This window comes from Canis lupus, chromosome 1, assembly GCF_011100685.1.
Source record: "Canis lupus familiaris isolate Mischka breed German Shepherd chromosome 1, alternate assembly UU_Cfam_GSD_1.0, whole genome shotgun sequence".
In the NCBI taxonomy this organism is placed as follows: domain Eukaryota; kingdom Metazoa; phylum Chordata; class Mammalia; order Carnivora; family Canidae; genus Canis; species Canis lupus.
In genome coordinates this window covers 115172106-115192930 of record NC_049222.1, presented here as the reverse complement: position 1 = coordinate 115192930, position 20825 = coordinate 115172106, and the positions used below count along the sequence as shown (strand labels likewise).

The window sequence follows — 20825 nt, the reverse complement described above, 5'->3', positions numbered from 1 at the left end:
GCGTTAATGTGTCATGACAGCAAGTCTAAAGTAAGTGAGCAGGAGCCTCCCCCCACACCTGCCCCGCTTTGTCCCCCCTCCCCTCTACATTCCTCCTGTCTGGGGTGGAGGGGAGGCACTGAGGGGGGGTGATGGAGAATGGATGACCTTGAATGTTGCCTGCTGCCTGCCGGGTCTCACCGCCATGTGCCCACCCACAGTGAGCTGGACTACTATGACTCCCACAATGTCAACACCCGGTGCCAGAAGATCTGTGACCAGTGGGATGCTCTCGGCTCCCTGACCCACAGTCGCAGGGAAGCCCTGGAGGTGAGGGACGACATCACCCATGGAGCTCTTTGCCCCTGTGGCTCTCAGGGCTGCTGGGGTTGTGTGGATGATGCCCAGACTCCCGAGCTTCTCCTGACCCAACCCGAGGGGACGCTTTCTGAGCCCTTGGTGCCCTGGACCAAGGGCAGGCCAACCACCTGCTCACTGACCACCATCCCTTCTCTGTCCTTGTCCCTGCCGACACACACCAGAAAACGGAGAAGCAGCTGGAGACCATCGACCAGCTACACTTGGAATATGCCAAACGGGCAGCCCCCTTCAACAACTGGATGGAGAGTGCCATGGAGGACCTCCAGGACATGTTCATTGTCCACACCATCGAGGAGATTGAGGTCTGCTCCCACCCGCTTTTCTCTTGGGACCTCTGTGAGACTGGGCTGCCCCTTCACTCCTCTTCTCCTCCTTCCAGGGCCTGATTTCAGCCCACGACCAGTTCAAGTCGACACTGCCAGATGCCGACAGGGAGCGGGAGGCCATCCTGGCCATCCACAAGGAGGCCCAGAGGATTGCCGAGAGCAACCACATCAAACTGTCGGGCAGTAACCCCTACACCACCGTCACCCCGCAGATCATCAACTCTAAGTGGGAGAAGGTGGGTGGGCTTGTTGCTGGGGCTGGGCCGGGGCTGGCCAAGTGAGGAGCTGCCACTCTGACCACTGTTGCTTGCTCCTCCCTCCCCCCACTGTCCCCCAGGTGCAGCAGCTGGTGCCCAAGCGGGACCACGCCCTCCTGGAGGAACAGAGCAAGCAGCAGTCCAATGAGCACCTCCGCCGCCAGTTTGCCAGCCAGGCCAACATCGTGGGGCCCTGGATCCAGACTAAGATGGAGGTGAGGGCCCGTTGCCCCAGCCTAGAAGATCTAGGTGGGTCTCTCAGGGGAGAATAAAGAAGGAGTCACTGTGAGCAGGAGGCCGCGCACCCCTTGCGCCAGGTCCTCAATACTCCTTGGTAGATCTACCTGGGTCCCTGCTCTGGGAGCGATGACAGCCTCATAAGATTGGAAAGGGTCAGTGGTTGTTGATGGAAATGGCAGCACCCTCCAGAGGGAAACTTGGCAGAGGAGTCAGGTAGGGGAGGGTTCGAGTCTCGAGTTTGCCATGCCCGCTGACCAGGAGGTCAGGTACAATAGAACTTCTGCCCTGAGCTTTCTCATCTGCCAGAGGGGTTGGAAACAGTCCTTTCATTGCCTCAGCAAATGCTTTGGGCCCTGCTCTGTGGCAGCCTCATTACAAGCACGGTGTAGCTGGGACCAGGGTGGTCCGAGTACAGACCCTTCTGGCAGGCTCACCAGTGACCTTTGGCACCCAGCCCTGGAAGGTGTGTCAGGAGGCTGATGGCAGCTCTGGGCACGCCTTAGAGAGTGCTCACTACCTGCCAGGCACCAAGCTGGATGGGGGGGTGGCACTGGGGAGGGTGTTGGACCCCATGCTGGCTGTGCCACCTGGCCACGGTGGGATCCCACGCTTCGGGTACTCATGCTTCAGGAGCACAGATGCTGAAGCTGGCCAGGCCTGGGTCCCGATCCTGGCCCTGCCTCTCACTGTGAAGAGTTGCTCTCTTTGGGCCTCAGTTTCCAGGCCTCCCAGGGAGTCCAGGGTGCACTGAGGTTAGGCCTGGCAGCCTCAGTCCAGAAACTCCCCCACAGCTGCTTGTATAGTGGAGAGTGGGACTGGAGGGGACAGTCAGCAAATCTGAGAGTGAGGGGATGCTAGCAACAGGCCTCGTCCGCGCGGCTGGTCATGGCCGAGCATCCGGCCACCTCCTGCATGCAGTAGCACCTGCCTTCTGTGCAGGAGATTGGGCGCATCTCCATCGAGATGAACGGGACCCTGGAGGACCAGCTGAACCATCTGAAACGGTACGAGCGCAGCATCGTGGACTACAAGCCGAACCTGGATCTGCTTGAGCAGCAGCACCAGCTCATCCAGGAGGCCCTCATCTTCGACAACAAGCACACCAACTACACCATGGAGGTACACGCGCCAGGCGCCCCTTCTCCCCTCCTGCCAGCACTAAGGGAGGTTTATGCAGCTGGCACAGGCCGGGCCTCTCTAACCCAAACGGGTTTTGCCCAGCAGGAAAGGTGTCTGCTGTTGCCTCAGACTGAAAAAACTAGATTAAGTGTTTACACATTTTTTAAAAATCACACTTTTCCTATCATTTTTTCCATCGCTGTGATGACACAGTGTCAAGGACCCACTCCTGGGGGGGTGGGGAGGAGCTGGGAGGGCAGCATTTGCCCCATTGTGGCCTCAGCTGTGTCACCCTCACTCGAGGACCCAGAGCCAGCCAGTGTGTGCATCCTCTCGCCATGGCCAGGTTGAAGTGTCAGGGCTGGTTGTCACCCTTTGGGCAGCCTGAACTTGTTCACGGTGACACTTTGCACCGTGCAAGTGCACTGATACCACAGAGAAACCTGGTTTTTTTCTCCTGGAAGCTGGTTAAACGTTGCCCACTCTACTTGTGTAGTTTCCGCATGCATGCTGCACATGTTGGGCCCTGGCCCTCAGCTGCTTCCAGCACCAGACATACACAACATGATGTGACCCTGCTGCTTGGCAGAGGCAGTGGATAGGGTGCCGTGCCTGTTCCCTGTGTGCAGAGGAGGTGCACAGGAGAGTGTGGGGCTGGGTTGGCATTTGGGAGAGAGTCAGGGCCTGGAGCGCAGGGAGAGCCAAGTTCAAAGCCTCCTCGCCGCCCCCGTCGGCTATGGCTATGGTGGTGCCAGCAGCTGCCCAGCCCACACTCACACCCTTGCTCCGCCCACAGCACATCCGTGTGGGCTGGGAGCAGCTGCTCACCACCATCGCCCGCACGATCAACGAGGTCGAGAACCAGATCCTTACCCGTGATGCCAAGGGCATCAGCCAGGAGCAGATGCAGGAGTTCCGGGCATCCTTCAATCACTTTGACAAGGTGAGCAGCTCCCTCTGCCCCTGGCGTCTTCCCTCCCCACTGTCAGTGTCCCATCCTGCCCCCTCCGTCTTTGCATCTGTCCATTCACCTCACAGTGCTGAGTATCAGCCACCACTCACAGGGCCCAGCAGGCTCCCCACCACTGAACCGGGTGCAGAAGTGCATTACCTTGACCCATGGCCTGGGCACGTTTCCTCAGGAGGAGAAAGTGGGGTGGGGGTCCCAAGTCCTGCCTCTGAGGCCGTGTGTCCTCAGCAACCTGCCAATGAGACCCTGGGGTCCCAGGGCACCCAAGATTTGTGACCTATGTGTCTAGTCCACGTGTACGCAGAACATTCTAAAGATTCAGAAGGCTGGATCTCGTCTGGCAGGCCCACTAGGAAGGCCCTGAGCTCCTGAGTTTGCTGTGGTCCCACCCGCCCTGCTGGGCCCAGTGTGCTATCCACCTCCCCTCTGTGGGTGCACGCTCAGCTCCACCGTGTCAGGCAGGGACCCTGGTGTCCCAGATAGGACAGTGTCAGCTCCTCCCATCCCAAATCCTGGAGGCAAGGAGAGTTCCCTGTTCCCTCCCAAGAGCCCTGGGCCTCAGTCTTCTGTTCTGCACCACTCAGCCCCATGCCTGCTCTGGCTGAGGCGGCGGGCCGGCCTCCGACCGCCTTCCAGGCCGCCATGCCCATCCCCCTGCTCCACTGTCCCTAGCCATCACCTTGTCCACGTCACCTCTAACTCTGTGTTTTCCCCCGATGTGTTCCCCTTCCCCTGTCCTGCATGTGACCCTGGCCCCTCTCCCCGCGTCTCTGTGCCGGCCTGGTCTCCACACCGCCCCTCGCACACTCCTGCCTTCGGACGCCCGGCAGGACCACGGCGGGGCGCTGGGGCCGGAGGAGTTCAAGGCCTGCCTCATCAGCCTGGGCTACGACGTGGAGAATGACCGGCAGGTACGCGTTCCCTGGGCCCCAGAGGACTGTGGCATTAACTGCTCTTCTTTCTCTCTCCTTCTCTCTGTCTTCCCTCCCTCTCGCCATTCCACCCCTTGCCATGTGTGTGCCATTTCACCGGCTCTCTTGCCTCCTCCCTGCCCTGTGTCTCTCTGGACACCTGCCCCCTTACCTGGTCTCTCGGGGCCGCCTCTGTCTCCCTGGCTCCCGCCACTGTCCTGTTTCCCTGCTGTGCACATGGGGCGGCCCCTCTTGCCTACTCTGGGCCTGGCCTCCTCTGCTGTCCCTGCGTCCTCGAGCAGAAGCAGACAGGCAGCATGGACTCCGATGACTTCAGGGCTCTGCTTATCTCCACAGGATACAGCCTGGTATGCAGCCTCTGCCTCCCCCTCGCTGCTCTGCCTCTCCTCCTCCTCCCTCTCCTCCTCACCGCCTCCTCGGGGACACTCCCCCACCAGAGCAGCGCAGCCTTGCCTCCTCCTCCTCCTCCTCCTCCTCTACCTGTGCTGCTTCTGCTGGGCTGGGGTCTCTCCGATGACTCCCTGAGCCACCCACCTCCTTCCCTGGAAGTCTCCCGAGAGAGGAGGTCAGGCCTCTGGCTCTCTCCCCTTTTTCTTTCTCTTTCTCTCTTTCTCTCTTCCCCACCCTCCAGAGCTAAATCGTGAGCCTAGGGCTGAGAAGCAGTAGACCTGTTTGATCCATTCCCCAACTCCCCCACTTCCCAAAAACGTGGGTGGGGAGGAGCAGAGGGAGCACATCCCCAGTCTGGACGAGTGGGGCCCTTGGCCTGGGGAAGCCAAAACCCCTGGAGGCAGACTGACAACAGGTGGTTTGTCCTCCGGCGCTGGGCCCTGCTCTCCTGGCTCCGTTCCATGGGGAGAGCATCCACCGGGCCAGGCCTGGCAGTCCTGCCCCGCTCAAATGCTACCTGTCCTCCACTCCACTCCCCCTCGCAGGGTGATGCCGAGTTCAACCGCATCATGAGCGTGGTTGACCCCAACCACAGTGGCCTCGTGACCTTCCAAGCCTTCATTGATTTCATGTCAAGGGAGACCACCGACACAGACACAGCTGACCAGGTCATTGCCTCCTTCAAGGTTCTGGCAGGGGACAAGGTAAGTAGGATACCTTGGAGGCACCCCGGGGGTTGGTGCGGAGGAGCCCTTGCAGCCAGGACTGGTCGTGAGGGGCTGGGCAGGATGGGTGTGGGTGTGGGTGGCCCAGAGTCCCACCCTGCCACCTCCAGAACTTCATCACGGCTGAGGAGCTGCGGAGAGAGCTGCCCCCGGACCAGGCCGAGTACTGCATCGCTCGCATGGCTCCATACCAGGGCCCTGACGCTGTGCCCGGCGCCCTCGACTACAAGTCCTTCTCCACAGCCCTGTACGGGGAGAGTGACCTGTGAGGCCCCCGCTGGAGAAACCCTGACCGAACGCCCCCTCCTCACAGCCTCCAGGAGGGGCTGGGGGAGCCCTCTGCCCTCCTCCCCGCTGTGGGGGCCGCCCAGGTCCTGTTCCTCTGACTCTGTATCTATGCAAAGCACTCTGTCAGTCTTTTGGGGGGGGGGGGTGGGCAGGGAGGGGCTGGGGCAGGCTCTCTCCTCTCTCTTTGTCAGTCGGCCCCTCCCCCTGGAGAGGGGTGAGGGAGACACAAGGCGTCAGCGCTTCTGGTCTGGTAAATATATATGATGTGTTGTTTTGTTTTTTAACTATGTGGAGGGGACAGTGGATTCCCACAGCAAAACAGGTCCCTTCAGGCCCTAGGAATGCCCTCCCCACCTCATCCCTCCTTTGCCTGCCCTCCCCTCTCCCCCTACGAGGTCCCTTCAAGGCCTCCCACATCCAGGCCAAAGCCCTACGTGCCTTGTCCAGGAGCTGCCCGGGCCTGCGTGGGCCCCACAGTGGGCCCAGCAGAGGGCGACACAGCTGCCCGACAGGAAAGAGGACCCCGCCCCTCCCTTCTTCCCTTCTTCCCCCACTTGGCGATTGCCAGGAGGTGAGGGGGTGCAACTCAACACCCCCCCTTTTCTGCCACAGAGGAGTAGGGTTGGGCAGACCAGCCTCTCACCCCCACCCCCTGCGAGCCCCCACCTTGCTTTGTCCAGACACGTGTATCTCGCAGATTTTCTAAGGACCACAAAACAAAAACAAAAAAAAACAAACAAACAAAAAAACCATAAAACAACAAAAACAAAAAATACACAAAAAAATCTATAAAAAAAGGAATTAAAAACTTTCAGAGAATTACTATTTACTTTATTAACTTACGGATTTATTATATAAATATATATTCACCTAGCAACATATCCTCGCCGCCTCTTGCTCATAATGAAGACATAGCTGATTTGCTGCCCTCCTGCCAGCCCCTTACTGATTTCTCTCTGTTGTCTGTCGTTGGGCATGGGTCTCTGGGGACCCTCCTGAGGTGGAGGGTGGGCTGCTGGCCTGGCTGCCTGTTAGTTGATGGGTTTTGCTCCCTTCCCCTCCCCCCCCTTTTTTTGAGTTTATTCTGATTGATTATTTTTTTTCTCGGTTTCTGGATAAACCACCCTTCTGGGGACAGGATAATAAAACATGTAATATTTTTAAGAAGGATTCCTACAGTGTTCTCTCTTTATCTCTCTCCTGTGTCTGTTCTCTACTTCTTAGGAGAGCCGCAGGAGAACCTCTTCCCTGAGCAGGGCTGGGCGTGGGAGATCCCTGTCCCCATGAGTGTGTAAACATGAGGGTCTCCTGGGGGGCCCGCGCTAAGCCAGGTCCTGTTCCGAGTGCTAACTGGTGTAGCCTGCGCGAGAGAAGCGCTGTAACCGACCGTCCTTGTTTATAGGTGAGGAGGGCAAAGCACAGAGAAGTGCAGGGAGCTCACCCTGCTGCTGAGTGGTGGGGCCAGAAACCCCCCAGGCTGGCTGGCTCCCAGGGCGGTGCTCTGAACGGCTGCTCAGCATCAGAGCATCAGCCCCACGTGCCAGGCAGAGAGGCAGAGGGGTCGGTTCTGCTCAGGCCCCCTCCCTGTGGAATAAACCCCAGTCCAGGCTGGGAGAGGAGAAAAGGCAGGGCTCCTGGCAGCTCTCCCGCCTCCAGCCACAGGTGCTCCGCGCGGAGATCCTAGGAGAAGGTGGCCACCTCCATCCACTGCGGGAGAGAAGACCGCCGGCCTGAGGTAGAGGTCTCCAACGGCTCCTGCTTGGCCACCTGCGTGCCCCCAGTCCCCAGCCTGGCTCACCTGTCTCCGGGTCAGGCAGATGACCCCCTCACCTCCATCCAGGTGCTGGCTGCAGTGGCCTGTGCAGAGTGGGCCAGTTGAGCGCCCACGGTGGCCCATGGGGGACCCCACCCCACCCATGCGGGGGCAGCACTCACGGAAGATACAGGTGAGCTGGGCTGCACAAGACACAAAGCGCTCGAAGTCCACCCGCAGACGACTGTCCCGGTAGCGGCTAGTGAGGGCCTGGGTCAGCTGGTTGTTCAGGTGGAAGCCTAGGGCAGGCCACCTCTGAGCCGAGGCAGTCCCTGTGAGCCCCACCCCAGGGGCCTGCTGCCACCTCTCTGATCCCAGCTGTGCGACCACCCGCAGCTCCCTTCACTGCGCTGTTTTCTCTCCTGGGTCGGCCCTGACCCCATAGGTTGTGGGACGCTGTTAGATGGAGAGCCTAGAACGGCGTCTGGCACGTAACGACGGTGCCTGCTTTCTTACGCCTCTAGATTCTGGCCAGTTTCTGCACATGGGCACGGAGGAGATTTCTGTGCAGTTGAGAGCCTTTTTGTTAGCCCTACATGGCATCAGTTTCTTCACAGGAGACAAGGTCTAAACTTTAGAAATCTCCATAGGCTTTTGAAAGCCGAAAACCATGGCTCCTCCTTCCCCCACGTGTGCAGATAAACACGGTTCTGAGGCTGATTTCCTGGACTGCCCCTGGCCCTGGAGCCCCTCTGTGCCCCTGTTCATCGAGCAGATCTCTGACTGGTGCCATGGACAGCCCCACACTGGCACAGTGACCTCCCGCAGTCCCTCCAGCTTCACCCACCTTAGGGGGGCCCCTCAGCTGCCCCCTCAAATTCCTGTCAGCCTTCGTGCACACTGTCAGCTTCCTCTGGTCCCTCTGGTATGCCCCCTGCTGCAGGGTCCTGCCCAGGAAAGCCCTCCCCTGGGGTACTAGGTGCTGGTGGCCTTCGCAGACCACGCCTCACCTACCCCTCCTCCCCTCCTCCCCTCCTGCAGTTGGACTCGGTGCTGTCTTGCCTCCCTTGCCTGTGATGTTCCTTCTGCCCAGAACGCCCGGTCCTCCCTTGGCCCAGAACATTCCTACTCCTCACGTGGGCCCCCTGCTCTTCCCACCTGCCGCATGGGACACCTCCTGGGGCTCCCTGTGCCAACCCTGTCCCCACCCTGACCCCTCTGAGCTGTCACCATCATGGGTGGCTCTGGCACGGAAGCTGTGGGCGGAGGAAGGGAAGGGTTTCTGGCCACTGCCAAATGCCCAGAGTCCCCAGCCTCAGAGGCACAGCTAGGAGCAGAGGCAGTGTTTGGGGGACACTGGTGCCGCAGAGCAGAGCGCGGCTGAGTTGCAGCACGTTGCTTTTCTTGCTAATCCCCCTGTCCTGATCCTGCCCGTTTCCAGGGTCTCTGGAACTTGCTTCCTGCTGGCCCACTCCCTGGTACTCCCTCCATACACAAGCGTGACCTTTCCTTTGCTGTCAGCTGTAGTCCCCCTCTCCCCCACCAGCTGGACTTGCCTCACCCTCCTCCCTCTCATACATTTTTTAAAAAAATTTTTTTAAGGCCCCAGGTATTCATGAGGCCTCATGGGGCTTTACTGACTCCCTGCACTGACGTCTCATCTCTGACCGCCGCCGTCCTCCTCTGCATTTCCTGGCCCTTGAAGCTGGTCCGGCAGGGCTCATGCTCACCTCAGGGCCTTTGTGCTGGCTGTTCCTTCTCTCTAGACTGCACCTGCCCCCGTGTCCCCAAGGCTTAGGCCCCCTCCTCCAGGTCTGCTCAAACAGCACCTCCGACCTTCCCTGACCACTGTGTCTCAAGGCACCTCCTCCCACACGTACACACCTGCTTTCTCTTCCTGTCGCAGCATGTATTACCATGTGACCCAGACGTTCTGTGTGCACCCGCAGTACATAAGCTCCCCACCCCTCTCAACCCAGCACGATCTCAGTCGTCTGGCTAGAATAACACCAAGAATGTACACCAGGTGCCCAGTGACATCGATGAGTCGGGGCAAACCTTCCGTCCTCCCTCTCTGGCCTCTGCTCTGTGCGCTCGGGACTCCGTTCTGTCTGCGTGCCCCACCTCCCACCTCCCAGCATTCTACTCTGACTCCTCAACCCCCCTGGCTTGGGTTCTTTCCGTGCACATCTCTGGACACTGCAGCGCCTCCCTGGGGCCTCCCTGCCTCCCAGACTGGGTCAGAGCCAGGGGGCAGCCTCCCGCCTCCCCTTGTCTCAGCCTTGGAGCCCCGGGGTGGGGGGTGGGGGGTGGGGATGTGGGAGTTCCCTTCCGGTCCCAGCCCTCCACTCGGGAACTTCCTTGACTTGCCCCAGAGCCCGGGAGAAGCTTTGCTCCTTGGCTCTGTCCCTCGTCCCTGTCCCTCGTCCCTCCCTCGGGTAGGGCTTTGTGCTACACAGAGGGATGGGGCTGTTTTACCTCTCCTGGAAGCCTTTCTGAAACCTTCGCCCGGGCACTCCTCCTGCAGTAACGCCCCCCCCCCCCCCCCCCCCCGGCCCATCCTGCAGGCCCCTCCCAGCCACCCCGAGGAGTGGCCATTTTACACTGAGGCTCCAGGAGGTGGACTCGAAGGCCCGGGCCCCCCAGGGAGTAAGTCCCGAGGAGCAGGATCCAACCCAGGCTCCTGGGAATCCAGGCCATTTTACCACAGTGCCCTGGGGGCCCGGGCCTCTCACACCAACTCCCAGACTCTCCCCATCTTCCTCCCTCCAGGAGGCCCGGCTCCCTCTCCCAAGGGTATCCAGTCCCGACAGCCAGGCCTGCAAGAGTATGGCAGGTGTGTGGGGCGGGGCAGGTCCCCATGACACCTCCCCAGCGTACCTGCTGCATTCAGCGCCAGCCTCAGCTCATAGGAGTTCATGGTTCCAGAGGCGTCCTCGTCAAACTTATCAAATGTGGCCTGGGCCGGGAGGTATAGGTCAGTCCCACCTACCCCCCCCCCACTCACCCACCCCCGTTCACCCTAAAGAGGGCTGAGAGGGGGCCTCAGAGGCCAGTCAGCCAGGGTTCCCACCCCAGCTCCCTTCTTCCTGGCTTGGTTCCCTGGGCGCGCAGCTTCACCTCTCTGAGCCTGTTCTGCAGTCTGTAAAGTGGGAATAATCGAAACAGCTGGAATAGGGCGGTGAGGACAAGTCGGGATCCTAGCCACAGGGGGCTTGGTGAGGGCTCAGCAAACAGTGGCTCACCGCTCACGAGTATAGGGGGGCCTCAGACCATTTCCTCACGGGGATCCAGAGTAGTGGGGATTAATGCCTCCCACTGGTAGACAAGCAAAGGCCCCTCAGAGGGGAGACGACTTGCCTAAGGCCACACAGCCATAAAGGGGCTGAATCGGAGGCCGGGATTTCACCCGAGGACCAGAGCCTGTGCTTTCCATCCCTGAGCTATTTAGGGCCCGAGAGAGACCACAGAAGGGTAGATGGGGCAAAGACATCCCAGCCGATCCCTCCAGGCTGTCCCTCCAAGGTATGATGTGGCCCACCTTCTCCTGCCCCCGGGGCCCTGCTAGCCCACAGGGCACCTAGGTCCTTAGTAGTAAAGGTGCCTCACCCTCCGGGAGGAGAAGGCCCCAGCAAAGCCCCGACCTTACCTGCCACTCCAGGAGATGGCCCCAGAGCTGCTGGAAGTGGTGCAGGGTGAGGCTTTGTCCGTTCTGGGGATGGGACGTCTGGTTAAAATCTATCCCCAGAAGGGGGACAGAGACCCCAACATCCCCACCCAGGCACTGTCCCCTCATGTACCCCAAAACACCGCAGCAACTGCTCGCAGGTCCTGAGCCCGATCTCTCGAGGGGTCCGAGTGTCTCGAGGGGTCTGTGTGCGGGCCCTGGCTACAGGAAACAAAAAACCCCGGGGGGCTTCCTGTGTGCTGGCCACCGCTGTAAGTGCTGGGGATTATCACTGTCCCCGCTGTCGGAATGGAGGTACAGAGAGCCACGTGACAGCTGGTGGCCAGCAGAGCAGGGGTCTGAACCCAGGCGAGGGGGTTCCGAGCCCCCTCATGGCAGCTACACTCCCCGCCTCCCTTAGGGGAAGAGGGGGGCTTATGAGTGGCAGTGGCCTGGTGGGTTAACACACCCAGGGCCTGGTGAGTTGGGGCTCCGTGGGTCCACCTCGGTCCCCAACTCACCAGGCTCCAGGGCAATGCTTAATAAGGTCTGGAGCTGAGCGGCACTGAGTGCTTCCTCCTGGTCAAGGAGAGAGTCAGTTGTGAGGCCATTGGCCCGGCAGCCTCCGGGCTGTGCTGGGGACACAGCGGAGACAGCTTGGTGGTGGTGGGGGGGGGACCTGTCCCCAGGGCGACGGGCGGCAGCAGGGAAGCACCCAGCTGTGGGAGTCCGGGAGTCCACAGTGGGAGGCCGCTGACCAGCCTGGGGGAGAATCCGGGAGGGCTTCCAGGGGGAGGCATATGAGAAAGATGAGGCCTTAGGCAGGACAAGGGACGCGAGGGGAGAGCAGGCGCGCCAGGCAGAGGTGCAGACAGGGCAAAGGGCCTGAGGCAGGGACGAGCTGTGAGCACTGCGAGGGGAGTCAGGAGATTTAGGCACCGAGAGGGAGAAACTGAAGCAAAATGAGACTCGGGGATGAGGGCGGATCCCGGGGAGGGGGCGGCCGAGCCCTCACCTCTCCTGCCAGCTCCTGGAACAGCTGCTCCAAGCCCAGCTCCAGGGGGACGTAGGGGACCTGTGGGGGGGGGCGGGGCTGGGGCTCAGTGCGGGGGGGGGGGGGGTGCGAGAGGCCCCCCAGCCCGCCCCGCCCCCCCGGCCGCCCCGCACCAGGAGCGCGTGCAGGTCGGCGCTGATGACGTCGTCGATCTCCCTGCCAAGGACACGGGAGGCGGGGAGTCGGGGTGCGGCCGGGCCGATCCCCGCGCGGAGGGGGCGGCCCGGGGACCCCGAGGGGAGGGGGCGGGTGCCCCGGCTCACACGGCCGCGTGGCGGCGCTCGGAGAAGACGCGCAGCGTGAAGTCGGCCTCGTCGCCGGCGCGGGCTGCGCTGGGCACCACCAGGTAGTGGCCGGGGCGCAGGCGGCAGCGGCGGCTCACGTCGCGGCGGGCGCAGAAGGGCGAGCGGTCGGCGCGCAGCAGGCCCGGCAGGAGCGCGCGGCTGCGCGGGGAGTCCCACAGGCCCAGCAGCTGCGGCCCGGGCGGCTGAGGTCACCCCAGGCCGCCCCCGCCCGCAGCCCCCCGTCACCCCGGGCCACCCCTGCCCGCAGCCCCCCCGGTCACCCCAGGCCCCCTGAGCCCGCAGCCCCCCGTCACCCCAGGACCCCTGAGCCCCCAGCCCCCCGGTCACCCCAGGCCCCCTGAGCCCGCAGCCCCCCGTCACCCCAGGACCCCTGAGCCCGCAGCCCCCCGTCACCCCAGGACCCCTGAGCTCGCAGCCCCCCAGTCACCCCCGCCCGCAGCCCCCCCGTCACCCCAGGCCCCTTGAGCCCGCAGCCCCCCGGTCACCCCAGGCCCCCTGAGCTCGCAGCCCCCCAGTCACCCCCGCCCGCACCCCCCCGTCACCCCAGGCCCCCTGAGCCCGCAGCCCCCCGTCACCCCAGGCCCCCTGAGCCCGCAGCCCCCCGGTCACCCCCGCCCGCAGCCCCCCGTCACCCCAGGCCCCCTGAGCCCGCAGCCTCCCCAGTCACCCCGGGCCGCCCCCGCCAGCAGCCACCCGGTCAGGTCACCCCAGCCCCCCCCGCCGCCCGCAGCCCCCTGGTCACCCCAGGCTCCTCCTGCCCACAGCCGTCTGACCCCCGAACCCCGGCTCCCACCGCCTGCAACTGTCAGGGCTGCCCGCCCCCGCCCCCCCCCCCAGCCTGTCCGAACCCCCAGGATAGACCTGCAATCCCGGGTCCCTGCCGACACCCACCTCCTCTGGGATCTGTAAGAAGGGGGAGCAGGGCGAGTCAGAGCCCACAGCGGGCCACCCTTCAGAGCCCCCCACCCACCCCCCTCCTTAAGCCCCCACACCCCTGTCTCTGACCGGCCACGCCCCTCCCGGCCCCTCCCGTCTGTGCCCTCAAGGCCCTTCTCTGCTTCGTGTCCCCTCCCTGATCCAAGCCTATGACTCTCTTCTGACCCCTGGTCCCCTCCGTGGGGACTGGCCCCCGCCCCCGGGCGCCCTCCCCACCTCAGTCTCTCCCTGACCCTCTCCCCGGCAATCTCCCGTCTCTGACCCCCCCAGGCCTCCCCCACCCCCTCTAAGCCGGGACCACCTGGAACACATGGAAGCCCACGGTGAGGTAGGTGAGGCCCTGGGCCCTCAGGCGCCGCCGGTTGCGCTGGATGAGTGACAGAAGGACAGTGCACTTGGGGATGCGCCCCCCCCTCGCCGGGCCCCACGCTCCTGCTGCCCCCCAGCCCCCCCAGGGCCCCTCCTCATCATCATCCTCCTCGTCAGGCTCCAGCAGCGTCAGTCGGAACTGGGGGTTGGTCCAGAAGGTTTCTAGCAGGAAAGAAAAAGACGGGGTTACCCGGCCTGCGGGGGGCACCCCCTTGCTCACCTCTCGGGGCGCCCTCCGAGGCCTCACCGGTGCCAGGCTGGCTCCCGCCAGAGTTGAAGCCGCGCACCCAGCGGCCCTGGAAGGTGTGGATGTGCCAGCCGCCTCCCGCCGGGCTGGGGCCCAGCACCTCGGGGCTCAGCGAGCAGATCTGCACGGTGTTGAAGTGGCGGAGGAAGTCCTTCAGCTCCATCCTGCGCGGTGGCCGGCGGTCAGGACCGGGCCGCGCTCCCGAAGATCTCACCCCAGATCACAACCCCGCCAGTCCTTAGACACTGCCAGGCACCCGTCGGTCCACCACATAGTACCGCGTCTCCGTAAATGACCCCCGATCACTGAGCCCTCCAGCTCCCCCAGATTGCTCCAAGTCCCCAGAAATGCCCCACAAATAGCCAAGATCCACGCACTGCCCCCACCTATCATCAAATTGCCTTCAGCTGCCAAATATCAAGACCCTCAGACTCTCAATGGCCAACAAGTATCCTTCAGCCCCCCAATATTACCAGATCTGAAGAAATGTCCCTGATGTCACCAAGCCTCCCACAGTTGTCCTAAATATTACCTGTTACCCATGCCCCCTCGACCCTCCCAACATGCCTGTGGCTCCCAGTTCCCCTATTACTGCTGATTGTTCCTCGACTCCCCCGAACAGACCGCAACCCCAAACCCCAAAGCTGCCGCCTTACGGACAGCTTCTCGCAATGCACTTGTCCCACGTTCCCGCAGGCAGGCATCGGCCCTCCCCGCGCCCCTGTGGCCTGGCACCAGCGCAGAGGCAGGGCTGGGACCCTGGGCCGCTCACCAGAACTCGCCATCCTCCTTTTTCACCAGCAGGGCATCTCGCCACTCGGTGGGGAGCGCATCCCAGCGGGGGCAGCTAGGGAGACGTGGGGTGGGGGCGTGAGGGCTGAGCAGGTGGCGCCGGGCCCCCCCACCCCCACCCCACCTCCATCCCACCTGTCGCTCCAGGCCCCCGTCCACTCCACACGGCCCCATGGGTTCCGAAGCCGCAGCAGCCGCACCTTGGTGAAGCCCAGGGTCACCTGGAGGCAGCATTGTCAGTGGGGGGTGGCGCCGGGACACCCCAGCAGCCCACTCATGGGGGGCCACTCACCTTGTACGTGCCCGTGACTGAGTACGCGTGTCCCTTCACCAGCCCGTCTTCTGTGCGGTACTCGCCCCTATCGCTCTGGGCAGAGGACAGGGGACGGTGAGGCCACAGTGGGGAACCAGCGGGGGGCTGCTCCTCTCTGTCCCCCCCCAGACTCCTGCCACCAAAGCAGGAGTCAACCAGGGCACCCAGCTGAATGACACAGGGCTCCAAGAGGGCATCGGATGGGTGACGGAAGGCCAGAGAGGGAGACGGACACAGGACAAAATACGTGGGGAGGGGGCCTGGGTGGCTCAGAGGTTGAGCGTCTGCCTTTGGCTCAGGGCGTGATCCCGGGGTCCTGGGATCGAGTCCCGCATCAGGCTGCCCGCAGGGAGCCTGCTCCACCCTCTGCCTGTGCCTCTGCCTCTCTCTCCTCTCTCTCTGTCTCTCTCTCTGTGTGTCTCTCATGAATAAATAAATAAAATTTATTTTAATAAATTATTAAATTAATAATTAATTAATTATTATCACACACACACAGAGGCAGAGACACAAGAGAGGGAGAAGCAGGCTCCACGCAGGGAGCCCGATGTGGGACTCGATCCCGGGTCTCCAGGGTCACGCCCTGGGCTGAAGGCGGCGCTAAACCGCTGCGCCACCCGAGCTGCCCAATAAATAAAATCTTAAAAAAAAAAAAAATACACGGGGAGGACAGAGACATGGGCAGAAAGAAACCCAAAGGACAGACAGCCCGCAAATGAGCACGGGATTAAGCAAAGAACGAGAGCAGGAATTAGATCAACTCGTGAACGACGGGGCGTGTGACTGGGTCACCGCCGATGAACGCATGACTCCGGCTGAGCCCATGGGAATCGATCCTAGGCCTTTTGCTGAAATTCTCAGAAAGAGGCTTTGCCTTTACTTTCTTTTTTTTTTTTTTTTTTTTTTGGACCCACTGGGGTGATGGGAGGGCCCTGCAGCTGTGGGGGCCCCTTTGGTGCCCATGAGGGGAATGCCTGCCCCAGGGTGAAGCTAAGCCGGAACCAGGAATAGAAAACCACATTCTCCGCGTGCGCTAAGCACCTGGATTCAGCTGTGCCTGAAGCTTGTGTAGCTATGAGAGCACATACATCGCCTTTTGACTTGCTCGAGGTTGACTGAGGGGGCGGGGGCAGACCAGCCAACGGGGAACACAGAGGAGGACGCGGCCCCCCACCCCAGCCCTGGCTGGGCTCTGGTCCTGGCGGGGGCTGTCTCACCAGGGCGGTGGCGCCCACGAGCGACTCCTTGGCCAGGGCATGGCGCAGGGCAGAGAAGAGGCCCGGGGTGTCCTGCCTCAGGTAGAGCACCTCGCCCACGCCGCCTGTGAAGTCCACGAAAGCCTCGTTCATGTGGCCGCCTCGCATCACCTCATAGGAGCCGTGGAGCCTGTGGGAGCGGGTGTCGGGGGCGCGCGTGAGGCGTGTGCGGGCAGCTCCCACGCCCCCTGGGACCCGGGGGCCCCTGAGGTGGGCCGTGGCACACTCGGGAAGCCCTCGGATATCGGGCCTGCGGTCCCCGGGCCTCCAGGACTGTGGCATTTGGGGGATCCCAGGGGAGCTGTGTCAGAATTGGGGGCACCCAGGGGGCTATGTCTGAAACTCCGAGTCTCCGGGAGATGTCTGCTTTGGGGGTGATTTCTATGGGGCTTGTCAGGGATTTCAGAGCCACAGGATGGAGGAAAGCAGAGATTGAGGGTCCCGGGGATTACACTCCATATTTGGGAGGCGTGGGGCGCCCGGGGGGCTCAGGCGGCTAAGCGGCTGCCTTTGGCTCAGGTCATGATCCCGGGGTCCTGGGGTCGAGCCCCGTGTTGGCTCCCTGCTCAGCACAGAGTCTGCTTCTCCCTGTTCCAACAACCTCCCCCCCCTCCCCCCGCTCGTTCTCTTTCTCTCTCTTTAAATAAAATCTTTAAAAAAAAAATGGCAGGTGTTTTGGGTTTCTCAATGGAGCAAGAGAGATCTTCTGAGGTTAGAGGTCCCCCAAGGGGGTACATCTTAGATGTAGTGGTTCCTGGGTCTGATAGATGAGATTTCAGGCTCCTTAGGGATTGTGGGTGTCGGCGGGGCCCTAAGGAATGTTCTGCGTGAAATGTCCATAGAGGGAGGTATTTATGATTTGGAGGCCCTCAGGGAATGGTGACATCAGACGGTGTGACATCCTGGGCGCTGTGACTTGGTTTGGGAGGACCCTTGGCAGGGTGTCTAGAGGATCGCAGAAGTTGGGGGGTCTCTGAGGTTCCCTTGGGGCTTGGGGCCTGCTGGCGGGGGAGGTGCGCCCGGGTCCTTACTTGGCGTAGGCCTTTTCCAGGAGCGGGGCCCAGAACTCGTTCCGCTGATCCGAGCGCACGAACATCAGCTTCCCCTCACGCACCGGCAGCCTGTCGTCCACCACCACGTCCACCCAGCGGCCAAACTGCCAGAGCTGGGGGGGCAGGGGGGTGAGGGCGGGCCCCGGCTTCGGCCACCAGCCTCCAACCGCGCCGGACCCCATCCTCCGCCCCCTCGCCCTGCTGTGCCCGTCCAAGAATGACAGCCCCAAGGGGACAACGTCAACTCTGAAATCCGTGTCACCAGGGGGGAGACTGAGGCACGAGCAAAGGAACTGGGCTTTACCTGGAAGTGGAAGACACCTGCATAGCCATCTTGGAAGCCTTGACCAGGGGGGACCACCCGGCTCAGGAGTCGGGGGTACAGAGTGAGGGAGGCAGCGGCCGCAAGGAACCAGCAGTTACCTGGGAGGAGAGGCGAGGATGGGAAGAGGGACATTGAGGTGCAGGGAGAGGCCGAGGGGGCACCCAGGGGGGGAGCCGCAGGGTCCCAGCCACCACCTGCCGGATCGGGGGGCCAGATGGCTCCGTGGTCGTACCGAGGCGCCCCTGACACACGTCTGTTCGGCTCATGTCCTCGCAGATGAACTGGGGCTCCGCGCAAAACTCCTGGGGGCGACGGGGGATTCCAGGCCTCAGCCAGGGAAGGGAGGGAAGGGGCCACCGAGAGGTCCCCAGCCTGGGCCCCCGGCCCTCGCTGCCCCCCCAGGAGATGCTGGCAGAGCCTTCGGGAGGCACCCGGCCTCCCTGGGCCTCTCCACACCCAGCGGGGAACTCCCAGCCTTCCTGCTCATGTCCAGCCCCCCAGCCCCTCCTCCCTCACACCCAGGGGCCCAGCACCCCCAGTCCCCCCTCCCTCAGACCCAGGGGCCCAGCCTCCCAGCCCCCCAGCCCCTCCTCCCTCAGACCCAGGGGCCCAGCACCCCCCCCACCACACATTACATGGGGCCTCATCCATTCCACCCCTTTGGCCTTCTCCGAGTCGGGCCCCAGCTCGTCGTAGCCAAGGGCGTCGGGGCCAGCAGGGAAGTAGGGGTCTCGGAACAGGATCCCCTCATCCAGGCAGGCTGCTCGGATTGCCTCGTATCTCTGGCCCCGATAGGGCTTCGGGCCTCTGGTTCCAGGCCCTGCCTCTTCGTCCACCAGCTGGATGGTGACCCTCCCGCTGCCACACGCCATCCGGACACTCTGGGCTCCCGGGCGGCCCCAGGCTCTTTAACCTCCTGAGTCACGGGGGTGGGGCTTCCCCTCCATCTGAGCCCTGATGGGGGTCTTTAGGCAGCCAGGAGCCTTCCTTTATAAATACTAATTGATGGTTTGGGGAGCCACGGAGCAAGGGACGCCTCGATGGCGGTTTCCTCCCCAGGGCGTGGGGCCTTCAGTTGTGGCCGGGGCAGCAGCTTAATGGGCTTGGCCCACAGCAAGAGGGAAGGCGGGCAGAGCTGAGGGAGGACCGGCTGCCCCTGGAAGGAGGTCAGTGTGGGGGTGTGTTCCTGCCCTCTGGTCCCTGCCTCTCTCTCTGGGGGACCGGGGGAGGGGGGGGTGGCAGGGGGGCGGTGCCTTTACACTGTATCTCTGTCTCTCCATCTGACAGTTTCTCTATCTGCCATCGTGTCTCTCTTCTGTCTCTGTCTCTCTCTGTCCATCTCTCTTGTCTCTTCATGTCTTCCTCTGCTGTGTTTTGGGGTTTTTCTTCTGTGTGTGTTTTGGGTTTTGTCGGTGTAACTACGTCCCTCCCCGTGTCTCTGTCCCTCTCTCCATATATCTGTGTGGCTGTCTCTCCCGCACCTTCTCTCTTGTGCACCCCCCCCCCCCCCGTCTGCCCCTCTGCACCCTTTTCTCTGCCCTGTGGCTACTCCATCCCCCAGCCCCCCACTGCAGCTGGGGGGGGGGCCCACCCTGCCTCCCTCGTCCTGAGCCGCCAGGACCCTGCCCCCTCTTCCTGGACAGACAGCGACCTGCTCACCAGCACAGCGCTGACTGTAGGGTCCGCCCTACACCCCCTGGGCTGGGAGCCACACTCTCCAGTGACCTTGACACCTGATCCGACCCCCTTGCAGGGTTGGGGCCCCCAGGGGAAGCCAGAGCCCCTGGAAGCAATGACAGAAGTAGGTTCTGTGAGGCCAGAGACTCACCGGGTTGGGTCCCAGCAGACTTCCACCCCAGGAGCGGGGCCTCTTGCACTGGCCGAACCTTGTCACCTCTGTGACAGACGTCCCTGAGTCCCTGAGTCCTCCCACGGCCTTCCCTCCAAATGGACCAACAGATCTTGTCTGGGCCCCCCTGCTGTGTGGCCACCAAAAAGGGGTTGTAAACAAGATGCCTTCCTGTAGAATTGCCAAGGCCACCCCCCCCAACCGGCCACCTCCCCCCCCCCCCCCCCCGCCCCTGCGGTGTGAGGCAGGCGACAGGTGACAGTGGTCTGGAGCACCTGCCAGGGTAGGGGCCAAAAGGCCGGGATTCAAATCCAGCCTCTGCCACTTAGCACTGTGTGTCTTGTGCAAGTCGCTTAGCCTCTCTGTGCCTCAGTTTCCTCAGCTCTACAGTGGGGGCAGTCGTAGGACGGCGGACCCGAGGGACGGAGCTGGTAGGTGGGGCACGGTCAGAGCAGCGCCTGACACCCAGGAGGTGCCCCGTCCACATCAGGGCTGGGACGACGTCTGAGGCCCCGTCCATAGCCACTTGTCACCTCCGGCTGCCGTCGCTTGCACAGCCGCATCTGCCACCGCGCTCCCCGCACTCCCTCCTGGCCGGGTCACAGCCCTCCCCCGTATTTGTCCCCGAGGCACTGCACGAGGACGCGAGGAATGACACCGGCCTGACAGCCTGCAGTGGGCAGGAAACAACTACCTGTGACCCCGGCCCTTCCCCGCCTCCGTCTTCAGGTCCCCGCGGGCTGCTGCTCCTCCCGGCCTGCCTCGCTGCAAGGTTCTGCTCACACCCCACAAACAGGACCCCCTCGATTATCCCTCCCCGCCTCCCGCCTCACATCCAGGATCCCAAATATGCCTCCGGGGCCAACCTAAGAAAAGCGCATTGAAGCCAGTGTGGTGGGCGTCCGTTGCTTTGTGAGCCCAGCACCCCCTACCTCCTTTTCTAGAATCAGCACCCCCATGGTTTTGGGGATCCTCGGGTCCTTAGCCTCAAGCCCCGCGGCGCCGCGAGGGCTGGCCCCGCCCCCTCGCTCCGGGAGGACACTCCAGCCAATCAGAGGAGCGCAGCCCTGGCCACGCCCCTCCGTGCCCGGGACTCGGGGCGGGGCTTCTCTGTCCCTGGGACCCCTGAGCCGTCGGATGTCATCCCTGAACCCCCGCCACCCGGTCGGGGACCCGGCCCGAGGAGGAGGGCAGCGCTGAGGAAGCGGCGCCAAGCCGTGAGCCGCGCCCCTCGATCCGGGCGCCGGAAGCCAGACTTCTACATCGAAGGAGCCAATCAGTTCTGCTCCTCTCTTCCCAG

The 20825-nt window shown here is 62.8% G+C and overlaps 2 protein-coding genes across 6 annotated transcripts in view; one reads left to right on the top strand and one right to left on the bottom strand.

Moving 5' to 3' along the window:
- ACTN4 (actinin alpha 4) overlaps positions 1-6777 on the top strand; it is a 73038-nt gene extending 66261 nt beyond the window's left edge. For 2 of the 5 annotated variants that reach the window (XM_038528968.1, XM_038528967.1), the window contains exons 13-22: positions 201-309; positions 522-662; positions 740-922; positions 1024-1158; positions 2123-2302; positions 3099-3245; positions 4103-4183; positions 4486-4551; positions 5140-5298; positions 5430-6777. In XM_038528968.1, the coding sequence (XP_038384896.1) occupies positions 201-309; positions 522-662; positions 740-922; positions 1024-1158; positions 2123-2302; positions 3099-3245; positions 4103-4183; positions 4486-4551; positions 5140-5298; positions 5430-5588 (1360 nt within the window). In that variant the 3' untranslated portion in view covers positions 5589-6777. The remainder of the gene's footprint in view (positions 1-200; positions 310-521; positions 663-739; positions 923-1023; positions 1159-2122; positions 2303-3098; positions 3246-4102; positions 4184-4485; positions 4552-5139; positions 5299-5429) is intronic. The other 3 variants (XM_038528971.1, XM_038528970.1, XM_038528969.1) reach the window with 2 other exon arrangements.
- On the bottom strand, positions 6771-18817 carry CAPN12 (calpain 12). The gene is made up of 21 exons (XM_038528972.1): positions 18312-18817; positions 17909-17978; positions 17656-17774; positions 17331-17464; positions 16261-16429; positions 15023-15097; positions 14866-14951; positions 14711-14785; positions 13939-14102; positions 13624-13853; positions 13278-13289; positions 12345-12553; positions 12195-12237; positions 12043-12102; positions 11549-11606; positions 11161-11249; positions 11010-11072; positions 10241-10319; positions 7543-7659; positions 7406-7464; positions 6771-7314 (listed from the first exon to the last, which is right to left on the bottom strand). Exons 1-21 carry the CDS (start codon positions 18546-18548, stop codon positions 7288-7290), a joined length of 2175 nt encoding a protein of 724 aa, XP_038384900.1. The 5' UTR covers positions 18549-18817; the 3' UTR covers positions 6771-7287.
- Positions 18818-20825: the final 2008 nt, after the last annotated feature.

Coding starts and splice junctions, on each gene's coding strand:
- CAPN12 (XM_038528972.1), bottom strand. CDS start 18,548: ATGGCGTGTGGCAGCGGGAGGGTCACCATCCAGCTGGTGGACGAAGAG. Junction 13,854..13,938: donor CGGGAGCCAGCCTGGCACCG/GTGAGGCCTCGG, acceptor CTTTCCTGCTAG/AAACCTTCTGGACCAACCCC. Junction 7,315..7,405: donor TCTGCCTGACCCGGAGACAG/GTGAGCCAGGCT, acceptor TCTCTCCCGCAG/TGGATGGAGGTGGCCACCTT.